We start from the raw sequence: 12373 nt of genomic DNA on the forward strand, positions 1-12373 counted from the left end.
TTTGGGAAGTATTTAATTTATAATAGGATACCTATTCTGCCAATAATAGTACATAGAAACTTCTACGGTTTACCAAAAATAACCTATTTTAGTACATTGCTACAAATATAAACTATTATTTTTGTTCTTCCATACATCCTTCCATTCATCCGATGTTCTTTGGTAAAACATAAATATTTTGCGGGTAGCCATATTTTAGCAATACGTACGACGTGTATTCTACCCTGCCAACACAAAAGGACTAAGTAATTCTTCATAGTGAACTATTGACACCTTACGTCCTTTATTGTAAGTCAAGGCATTTTTACTAAGCATAGCTACAAATATTTCCAATAAATATACTTATACGTAGTAACTTTTTTGGAATTCCTTAAGAACTTTCATCCCCATATTTTCAAGTAAATAGGTCGAAATTTGAAAAGCACCAGATCAAATGTTTTTTAGGGTTCCGTACCTTAAAAGGAAAAAATGGAACCCTTGTAGGATTACTTTGCTGTCCGTCCGTCCGTCTGTCTGTCAAGACCCTTTATCTCGTAAAAGCGCGGAGTAAGGTATATATCGAGTTGAAATTAAAACCCTAAACCAGGTCAATAGTCCCGAAAGCTGTGAAAAAATCACACCTCTAAGTCAAGGCAATCAAAAGCTACAGTCGTTAAAAAGGTGTTTCCATACAAATTGCCTTAACAGAAAAAGTTATAGGGTAGTTACTTCCGGCTGTCCTAAAAACTTGGAATTTTGCATAAAGGTAGCTCTTATAGCACAATAAATAAGAAAAATCTGAAAATCATAATTTTTCATGTCTGACTGTCTATGTGAATAAACCATCTAAAATGACCCCACATTGCGTACATTTTGCTTATGAGCTTAAAAGGCTCTGCTAACACTGCACCATCCCCTCTGCTAACATCCCCTCGCAGGTAACATTTTCAAAAACGCTTAAACAAATATCTATTTATTTCTTATAAGTAGCCCAATGCCAAGTTTCATAAAGAACCATAGATTTATCTTCGACAATGACGATCTCCCATATAAAGTTTCATCCCCTATTTCACCCCTCACAGGAAGAATTTTTAAAAACGCGCGAACAAATATGTATTTATCTCTTATCACGTGCCCAAATACCAAGTTTCATAAAGAACCATCGATTTATCTTCGACAATGACGATCTTCCATATAAACTTTCATCCCCTATTTCACCCCCTCACAGGAAGAATTTAAAAAACGTGCGAACAATATCTATTTATTTCTTTTCACATGCCGAAATGGCAAGTTTAATAAAGATTCATCGATTTATCTTCAATAATGACGACCTTGCGTATAAACTTTCATCCCCTATTTCATCCCCTCACAGGTCGATTTTTTTAAAAAAGCTCAAACAAATATAGAATTATTTCTTATTAAGTGCCTAAATGCCAAGTTTCATGGTTTTATCTTCGATAGCTACGAACTTCCACCATATAAACTTTCATCCCCTATTTCAACCCCTGAAAGCCTCTTTTATGCGATAAAAGATAGCCTATGTTCTTTCCCCAAGGTCTATTCTATCTCTGTACCAAATTTCATCAAAATCGGTTCAGCGGTTTAGGCGTGAAAGCGTAACAGACAGACAGACAGACAGACAGACAGACAGACAGACAGAGTTACTTTCGCATTTATAATATTAGTATGGATATTTTTTATTTATTTAAGATAAAATCTCTTAAATTATTGGTACCTAATTGGTTAGCACTTTATACAAGATGTTATTTAAATAACTGAAAACCAGAAAGTAGTTGCTCAGAATCGAGAGTAGAATCGATTATACTATGTTTTAAATCTGGTTGTGATTGTGTTTTTAAATCCTTTTTTTTATTGTGCCCAGTCTAAAAGTTACGGATGCAACATGCGAATACTATTTAAATAATTGAATACTGGCCATTTTGCTGTCAGTTTGATTTCCTTTTATAAACGTCTAAGCGCAACTTTACTGACGAATACAAATTATGAGTAAAGAGTTACAAATCGAGTAGAATAACATACTAACTTATTAAAATACGAATAGTTATTGAAATAATAAGGAAGGTATTCGGAAAAAAATCAATCAAGTAACTTAAAGTTGAAAAAAAAAATTGGGGTGTCTGAGGTTTTCAATTATTTTATTAAGATTTTGTTAAATTTTTTTTTTGGTATAATGATTGAATGTAATTTGTGTGATTTAATTTTATTGTATTATTTAGTAAATACATACCTAGGGTTCTTCTAAGCTATAGAAAAGAAATTAAAAAGTGGCAACACTGTACTGTCCTCCCTTTTTGGTTTGACAGGGTTTGAAAGGGATGACACTACAGTGTTGCCATTTTTTAATTTCTTCTCTTTTTTGACAGACTATACGGTCATTAACACCTTGTATAACCATTTATTTAGATACAGGATCGCCGTGCACTACTCCTGGTGGCAAAACTGGCGACTGTAAGACGTTAGAAACGTGCAGCCCTCTGCGGAAGCTGGCCCCAAAACGGATACCTACTGCAGGTGGAAGCCTTAAATCAATTACGCAACTTACATTGTGGATTCGAAGAAGTTACTAAAAAACCCAAGGTGAGCTATACCTTCTCATCCGGCAGTGGATTGGATCAAACTTCCAATAATTTAATCTAAGTATGAGCTATTAGAAACGAACTCATTTCAACTGCAATAGAGCAAGCGAGCCCACGACTGCCAGAACTTCGTTCTAGTATAAAGGCAAAATTATTTTTCATATATGGAACTACCACATGTAACAAAGAACGATCCCCGAGTCCCCAGCTATGAGATTCGGATATTGGGGAATTTGTTTCATATCACGATCAAACGTCATAAAATTTCACCTCAAATTCATCATCTATAAAACTCAATTCGTTTATGTATTGATGGACACTTTTGCTCCCGGGGCAACTCGAGGGGACTTTTTAGTCTGAAAACTGCGGAAACCCGAGCTTAGTTGATCGCTGGCTATTCACACTGCCGGCGAGAACTCTCTGCACTAAGTATATATCGCAGCAGCAAAAGCTATAAAAAATAGAACCCGCACAACGATGCTCGCTTGGCGATCAGAACTCACACTGAGAGAACAAACAACTGTTTTACTCCACAGTGCGAGTAATCGCCCGTCGCAATCATAACTCGCTCATAGCCCAGCGACAAAACTAAAGGGGCGATTACACTGAATCGTTCACCTAACGCGGTCGCCGAACTAGTTTAAAACAAGCGTCGTCTTAAACTACCGTGTACACTTTTGCGGTCGCCGCATGCACGCAACGCAACGCTTAACGCAACTACGGACTCGCTTCTCGCCGCTCGCCATCTTGTATCTAGTTTATAGCTCTACTCGCTTCTCGTTCATTATGCGCGGTTGGACAAGTGCCTTACGTTACCAAAGACGTAAGAACATAGTTCTAAAACTTATCCCACATTACAGGTGTGCTGTCCTTGTGTAACTTTAGCAAACAAGACAGAGGCAGGGCAGTGTGTGGATGTTCTCGACTGCGACCATATCAGAACAAGACTGGCTACATCCCCCGTCCCGCAACAGTATAAAGATTACGTGTACAGCTTAAGGTAGCTCCGATGTTTTATTAAATAAGTATTTTTGTTTAATTTTTTTTTACGAATTAAAAAAAAAACATTTTCTTAGACAAGACTAAGTGTGTTGTGTCTATCCGTGACGGTTGTATGAAAGCAGATAGTGTATTTTTTAGCTGACTGCGAAGAAGGAGGGTTATGTGTTTGACCCGTATGTATATACATGTGTCTATTCATATGTCCTCTCGTAACTACTCAACGGCTGACCCGATTTTGATAAATGATATGATACGTCACTGGGTACATAAAATTCATTTAAATCAAAAATGGCGGATTTTTGGCGCCAAATCGTGTTTTAAAAAAATAAAACAATCCTTTCGAGTAGGGTCTCAAATCAAAGTTAATAGTTAGCCCATTCTAAATATACATAGGTTACTAGCTTTTGCCCGCGGCTTCGCCCGCGTGGAATTCCGTTATCGCGCGTTATCCCCTCGGGAACTACGCGTTTTTCCAGGATAAAAGTAACCTATGTCACTCTCTGACTCATAAACTATCTCTATGCCAAAAAATCACGTCAATCCGTCACTCCGTTTCGACGTGAAAGACGGACAAACATACAAACACACACTTTCGCATTTATAATATTAGTATGGATAAATGGATATGAATAATTGTTTTAATATAATATTTTCACAGAAATATCAAAAAAGTGTGAAACAAAACAATACATTTAAAAAATGAAAAACACGAGTGCCTTAGAAAATACTAAAAAGAAGAAAAGAAGTCTAGTGGAACTTAAAACTTCAACAGTTGGAACCCATTCAAATCATAACCAGCTCTAAAATTCTTAGTAGGTACTACCTAATGGGTCCCGACTGCTGAACTTCAAGTTAGCTACTTAACAGAGATCCAGAGCACTAGACTTGTTGTTTTCTTTGTTTTAACCGACTTTAAAAAAGGAGGAGGTTCTAGTTCCAATGTTTGTATTTTTTTTATGTATGTTCGCCGATTACTCAGTCAATTGTGGACCGATTTTCAAAATTATTTTTTTATTCGAAAGGGTACTCTTTTGAGGTGGTCCCATTGTCACCAAGTCAAGATCTGATGATGGGATCTTAGGAAAATCGAGGGCAAACCTCAAATTTTATAGGCACACCTATGGCGATTTTGGCATTTTTAGCATTAAGATAAGCATTTACATTCAAAAAGTATCATTTGGTAAACTGGACCTGATGAAGAAGACCGTAGATGACAAATGGAACTCGTCAAAGCCAAGTAAAGCTCGCTCCTCTATAAACGATCATGATTAATATAACTAGATAAGCAACTAAGAAGGAGCTTTGAGTTCATGATTCTTTAGAACTGATCTGATGCCGAAGCCGGAAGGTAGGCAACGGACTCTGTCTCTGTCTGTCTGTTGTTGTTATAAAACAACGTAACCAAGCTGTGTTTGGGCTTAATGGAGTCGCTGTGAGATGTACTTTGGCTACAAACCACTAAAAAGTGAGAAATAAAGATTTTTTTTAACAAAAAAGTAAAACTAACTCTAAAATAAAAGCGGCCAAGTGCGAGTCGAACTCGCCCATGAAGGGTTCCGTAGCAGCAAGTGACATAATATAAAAGTTTCCTTTACGATTTATGACGTATTAAAAAAAACTACCTACTAGATCTTATTCAAATCAATTTTCGGTGGAAGTTTGCATGATAAATGTACATCATATATTTTTTTTTACTTTTATCATTCTCTTATTTTAGAAGTTACAGGGGGGGGGGCACACATTTTACCACTTTGGAAGTGTCTCTCGCGCAAACTATTCAGTTTAGAAAAAAATGATATTAGAAACCTCAATATATTTTTTTGTAATACCTATCCAATAGATACCCCACAGGTATGGGTTTGATGGAAAAAAAAATTGAGTTTCAGTTCTAAGTATGGGGAACCCCCAAAAATTATTGTTTTTTTTTCTATTTTTGTGTGAAAATCTTAGTTTCAACAGTATAGTTCTTATAGTTTCGGAAAAAAGTGGCTGTGACATACGGACGGACAGACAGACATGACGAATCCATAAGGGTTCCGTTTTTTTCCATTTGGCTACGGAACCCTAAAAATAAAAAATAAAATATTAATGGAACCGACTACAAAACCCTTCAAAATATTTTTCTAGGTACACTAGCTCGAAGTCGGTGACTCAGCACGACCTACATAGGTGAGGTAGACGACTAATTGTTCCACTCCTGCTGGCTCGTGCTGAGTCACCGACTTCGAGCTAGTAGGTTGTACCGACACTTTAGCCGAGCACTCCCTCCACCGTCAGGGCGACGCTGTTACAGTAGAAACATTATCAATCAATTAATCAATGTTTTTATTCGTCGAACCTAGGTATTAACACTGCAGTTGTAGTTACAATGATGGGTTGTAATATTTAGCTACGTCGTACCCATTCGGACTTATAAATAGCTGGGCGATTAGTCGAGCGTTTCAACCGTCTCTTTTTATGGTCATTTTTCTATTACAAAATGGTCGAATATTTCAGAATTATAAATCTTTTTAGTTATCTGGTAGAAATGCGAAACTATAAAAAAAATAATCGTAAACGACATCAAAATTTTTGCAGGTGGTAGGACCTTGTGCAAGGTCCGCCCGGATTGCTACCACCATCTTGCTCGCTAATCCTGCCGTGAAGCAGCAGTGCTTGCATTGTTGTGTTTCGGCGTGGAGAGTAAGACAGCCGGTAAAATTACTGGCACGAGAGGTATCCCATCTTATGCCTCTAGGTTGGCAACGCGTTTGTAATACCCTCTGGTGTTGCAGATGTTTTTGGGTGGTGGTCTTACCATCAGGAGACCCACTTGCTCGTTTGCCTTCCAGTCGTATAAAAAAAAATCTACAGCCAATTCGTAAAAAATTTGATCAGAAAAATGAGGCGATGAAACGCTCGAATAATTGCCCAGCTTATAATATAGACCTCGTTCTATAGCTATCAGGAATTCGTGCCAAACGGTCGCATTTATTTCGTTAGTTGAATATCGAGTCGTTGATAATTTTTGATGAATCCGTGCTTTTAAATTTAAAAGGAAACTGTTTAAAAAACTAGTACATAATTTAACTGAAAAGACATAAATAAAAAAAAAAAAAAAAAAAACCCGACTGCAAAAGTGAACTGAAAAGATCGAAACAAGACAAAAAAGTTAGAAACATCAAAGCTAACATAATTGAATGAAAGAAATCGATACAAGACCAAACACAAAAGATTAATTTAAAACATGTCCAAGGTAAAAAAAAATATGAAAATGAAAATGAAAAGATTTATTCGGGACACACACATATAAATAATAGATACAGAACAATAACATATAATAATAATAATGTGAAATAAAATAAAACGAGATTACAAAATACAAAAATAATTAAAAAAGAGAAAAAAAAATATACTTATATATATGCGCCCGAAATGGTCCCGCCTCAGCATAAAATGCGGACTCCTTTGGTGGAGCCAGCGCTGGCAGCGCAGGTAGTCCTTGCAATGATATGAAATGCAGGCGGAGGCATACATTTTGTTACCTATCACGGCTATCACTCAATCTCATGAGATGTGGGGACATCCCTTGCGATGCAAGTAGCGCGCGGACAGCAAACATTCAAGATTCTAAATTATTGTATCAGGCAAAGAACACACGATTATGAACGTTATTTTTGATCGATAGAATTGTTTTTCATTTAAGTAAAGCGAAAAATAATGTCGTAGAATCAGAAAATATGTTTTATTTTTAAATTAGGTAAATAGCATTTATCGAGGGTACAAAATGCCTTCTCTACAGAGATTTTTTATTTTACTATCTTTTTAATAGCCCAATCCTACACAATACGGCATGTTTTCAAACGGCACGTATACACATCGGTTGACACATGACTGAGACAGGTTTTGAGGTTTGGTTTTGGCAGCGCGGTGAGGGAACGCCCACTAAACACTTCCACTGGTCTCTTTATTCCGTGCATGTCACATTGACAATGAAATAAATAATGTGCGGCAACCCTACGACTTAGTTTCAATGGATCTGCAAAACTGATAACGGGGTATGATAATTAGGCAATCCGGTGGGCATCGAGTTAAGGTGCAAGGCCACTGATAGCCATATTAATTTGGTGCAACCCACATTTAATTCTTTATCTCCAGATGCGAAGGGACCGCCTTCATCAGCGTATGCTGTGGACCCCCACCCGACTACGAGTCTGTGCCCACACCAATACCAACAAGAGCACCCTTGCCAGTCGTGCCTACAAATGGTGCTCCAACCACGCCTGTAAATAGCACTCCACCCGAGTCTAAAAATAGTGCTCCAACCACGCCTGAAAATAGGGCTCCACCCGTAACAACCAATGGAAATACGACTAGTTGCACCATGAGCGCCCAACCGTCAGATCCCGCAAGCGGTTGCTGTGGCCTTGATGGTCTAGGACCCAAAATTGTTGGTAAGTGATTCCGAGAAGGACGAAAGCGCAATGAATTGCATATTATGCAGTGACGACGTACCCTATTGTTTTTTTTGGTTGAGTTAATGGCGGCGTGCAGTCGGAAAATATTCATTATGAACGACTGGGAAAGGAGGGTCAAGACAGTGCCGGACTCTCACCGGCTAAACAAGCCGGCTGCACGTTCTCAACTCCCTGGAGCTTATTACGGGGTAAAAAGTGTTGGAGGGGCTTCTTGGTTCCTATTGTTACAAGTACCTTTATTGATTAACATGTCCGTCTGTCTGTCCATCTGCGGCTTAGCTTAGAGACTGTTCGTAATAGAGCTGTAATTTTTCGTGTGTATAATGTGTACACTAATCAGACTATGGTTTATGTCAATCCAATTTATATAAAGTGTAAGCAAACCGATTTTATCAAAATTCTTGTATAAACTAAACACCCAAGTGGATCGCATCAATAATACATTCATCTGTAATTCGTGTCTTTTAACTAGATGTATAATCACTTTTTTCACCAAAATTCACTTGATTTCTTCTTCTTCTCTTTTAAAATATAGCTTTTCTGTCCTAATTAATATTGATTTCAATATTAATTTTCATTCGAAAAGTCTTCGTCAAAATCTGACGTTATTGCTTAAATGAAACATGAGTATAATCTGTAGTAGCATAGACTAGCTTAGAGATGGTGGAAAAAATTACATTTTAAAAATCAATTAATGCTCGGTTTAATAAGCGACTTTTATTTATTTACGTTAAAATTAAAAAATAGTTACTGCTTTTATAATTGAATAAACAGTCTTTGGAATTAAATCAAGTATTGTGAATAATAAAATAGACAAAAATACTTTGATCTATTCAATTAAGAAATTAATTACTGAACAGATGAATGATTTTGCACTAGGTTCTAGGTTATCACATCACTAAATGTCTATGGTCGGGTAAATGGCGTCTTTGTTTACACTTTTCATAAATTGGATTGAAATAAAACATGATAAAAAAAATAGTAAAGCGGGAACGAATTACTTTTACTCTTCTTTGCCATAGCATGGGATATCGTTAAATATGTTAAAACAATGCAGATTTACAGAGCATTATTATATTACCCTGACAGCAGGGCAGTAATGAAATTCCAAACAATATTGCCTATATTTTTGAGAATGTTCAATGAAAAAGTTTCCGCCTTTTATTAGGGTATTGGTACAGTTACTGAGCAAGCGTAGTCTAAGCGTATTTTTGTCCTTTACTCACGATTGCATCTCTAAAGTTATGCAGCAGATCTACTTCAAACAATCAGTCTGATAACTTTTTAATTACATCAGGTGGTACAGAAGCTGGGATCGATCAGTATCCATGGCTGGCGCTCATAGAATATGAAAGGGAACATCAGATAAAGCTACTTTGCGTAGGCGCGCTGATCAGTGGGCGCTATGTCCTGACTGCAGCTCACTGCGTGGTGGGTCCAGCAATGATTAAGAACATCCCGTAAGTAGCTGAACATGTAGCCAAGATCTGCCTTCTCCCCTGCCCTCTTCAGACAAATTTTAGTTCCATTGTATGCGATAGTTTATGGATGAAACATTAACCCTTTACCAGGCCCCGAAGAACCAGCGTGTCTTAATACGTACTTTATATGCTGTTGCAACCGTATTGAACGCCTTGTAAAAAATGTATTTATGAAAGTCGGAGATCTTCCTTTAAACCAGAAATAAATATGTGGGTTACGGTTATCCCATCGCCTGTCTAAGTAATGAACTGTCATACTAGATTTTGTCTTATTTATATTCTTGATCAGGCCAAGGGATATATTCCACCCACATCTTATATCGGTTATAATAGTCAAGGTTTAACTCCAAATCTCCTACGAAACATTATATCTATCACTGAAAACATTATTTTATGATCTTTATTCATGACACGCTTTAAAATCCAATAATATATCTTTAGCAGCCGTTTAAATCCACTTGACCAGTGATGTAGTGGTTTGTTTACAAATTCGAACACTATACTGAATTTAAGAAAAACACAAGCAGCTATATCGAACCATTTTTTGTTATTTTCATGATTTAATGATTGTAAGGTAATATAATCATATATTTGCTAAATACTCCTGCGTCCTTGTGATAGGACTAGAATTAGGATGTGGATGACTCTATCACATTGCTTGGCTAGAATTTTCCTGTGTGGGAACTATTCTTCCCATGGCCCGATTAGATTTTGGGTCTCTTTGGTACATGAATTCGTTCTAGTTGAACACAAAAACTGTTTTATTACTTACGTGAGTTTTTATGACATGACAAGACAATTTACCGGGCCATGGGAAAAATAGCTCCCACACAGTTAAACCTAATAAGGCCATGGGATAATGTCAACCCACATCCTAATTCTGGTCATACACAATAATGCATGAATATTTAGCAATGTTTACGATTACATTAGCTTTCAACACTCAAAATCTACCAAAATATCAAAAAAATTGTTCGACTATGTACTTCTGTTTCATGGAAATTATGGAAAGTGTTCGAATTTATCCGTAGTTTACTGAAATTAGCGTTCAAGTGAATTTAAACGGCTGCCAAAGATATATTACGCAATTTAGAAGCGTGTTGTGAATGAAGATCATAAAATAATATTTTCAGGGATTGACAAAATATTTTGTAGGTGGTTTGGAGTTAAAACCTGACTACGGTTACCGATATAAGATGTGGGTGGAATATATCCCTTGGCCTGGTAAAGGGTTAAGTTATTGATTATGACATTACCTACTTGTCTCTTGGTTTTTTTTTATCTTGTTTTTGTTTAATATTTTATAGATAACATTATGAAAACAAGCACGAAGATTTACATCACTGCGTAATATATTATTAACGCTTTTATATTAGCTTCACCTGAAACTATTAGGGTTCCGTAACCAACGTGTAAAACCGGGACCCTTTTAGTTAGACTTAACCGTCCGTCTGTCTGTCTGTCTAAAAAATAAAGGAAAAAAAAGTTCACAAAATAATAAGAAGAAGATTGTTCGTTAGGCTTTTTGGATTTGACAATTAAAAAAGTTAATAATAAACACCAATTCAAAATTCAAGGATCAAGTAATTCCAAGTTACAAATAAAGAGTCGTTTCTAGTGGCGGCATTTCAATAATAAAATAAAAGAACACTTATTGTGACTATATAATAGTTAGACATATCCTGTCGTGACACTTCTTGTAGATAATGACGTTATTTGTTCTATCATCAATAGTTTTCGCAGCGCACGCGATGTAAGAAATTATTTAGGTCATTTTTTACACCTTGGGCTACATTATTGGATTTTAGTAAGGATCCCTAATTTAAAAAAAATATAATATAGCCTAGTGTATCTTCCCAACGACGAAAGAATTTTTTAATTCGGCTTAGTAGTTTCGGAGCCTACAAACAATGAAATCTATCCTCTTTATAATAAGTATTAGTCTAACAAGGCTGATTTGATAATATGTTTCTTATTAAAAGATAGGTAAAAGAAAAGTGAAGTGACTCAATGTTATTAGTTTTGGCTCCTTATAAAGTTCAGGTCCAAAGAAATTTCAGTTAAGTGGAAAATCATTGTCTATTTTTTTTTGGTCTTTGTCAAGTTTATGTTAAGAGCGCTGTAACTAAAAAGAATTTTATTTTATTTTTAGCTTAAAATTTTCGAGAAAAATGGACGATTTCTTATACCTTTAGTATTATAAAGCTCAAAGCCAAATATTTCCACTGATTAAGAATATCCTCCTGTAACCTATAACACGTGAGTTTTACATATTACGAGGGTCAAACTGAAAGTTCTTAGAAAATCAAAAACTGAGCAAACTAGAAAGTTATTAGTTCTATTATATCTTTTCAAAATAGTGTCCATTCACATCAATACACCGCTGCATCCGATGGAACCACAGAGAAAAGCACTTAGCCCACTCGTCCTTAGGGGTCTCTTCGACGGCCTTTTGAAACGCACCCACTGCTTCCTCGGTGTTCATAAAAAGTTTTCCTCGAAGTTTTTCTTTTATTTTCGGGAATAAATAAAAATCGCAAGGTGCGAGGTCGGGGCTATACGGCGGGTGACCCAGTAATTCCACGTCTGACGTCACTAAATAGTCGATCGTTCGCCTGGCGGTGTGCGACGAGGCGTTGTCGTGGTGAAGAAGGATCCTACTTCGAGGTCGTTTCTCCCGATCTTTTTCCAATACAAGTGGCAAACAATTGTTAGTGTACCACTCTGCAGTAACTGTTTTTTTGATCCTCTACAACAATTGTCGCATAGTGACCTGTCCTTCCGAAGAACGAGGCCACCATCTTTTTCCCCACGCTTCGACCTCTCTTCACTTTAGTTGGCAACTCCTCGAAAGGAA

General features: G+C 36.6%; 2 protein-coding genes across 3 annotated transcripts in view; one reads left to right on the forward strand and one right to left on the reverse strand.

The window, feature by feature from the left end:
• The window catches only part of LOC141440176 (cell adhesion molecule Dscam1-like), a 267224-nt gene that overhangs the window by 109738 nt on the left and 145113 nt on the right, over positions 1 to 12373 (reverse strand). The gene's annotated exons all lie outside the window — the stretch shown is intronic.
• The window catches only part of LOC141440489 (phenoloxidase-activating enzyme-like), a 41493-nt gene that overhangs the window by 16113 nt on the left and 13007 nt on the right, over positions 1 to 12373 (forward strand). Inside the window, exons 1-2 of one of the 2 annotated variants that reach the window (XM_074105015.1) lie at positions 7835 to 8011; positions 9333 to 9495. The exons of the other annotated variant lie outside the window; for it this stretch is intronic. Of the exons in view, the coding sequence (XP_073961116.1) occupies positions 7942 to 8011; positions 9333 to 9495 (233 nt within the window). The 5' untranslated portion in view covers positions 7835 to 7941. Of the gene's footprint in view, positions 1 to 7834; positions 8012 to 9332; positions 9496 to 12373 lie in introns of those variants that run through there. 2 annotated transcript variants of the gene reach the window in all.

This window comes from Choristoneura fumiferana, chromosome 22, assembly GCF_025370935.1.
Source record: "Choristoneura fumiferana chromosome 22, NRCan_CFum_1, whole genome shotgun sequence".
NCBI lineage: Eukaryota > Metazoa > Arthropoda > Insecta > Lepidoptera > Tortricidae > Choristoneura > Choristoneura fumiferana.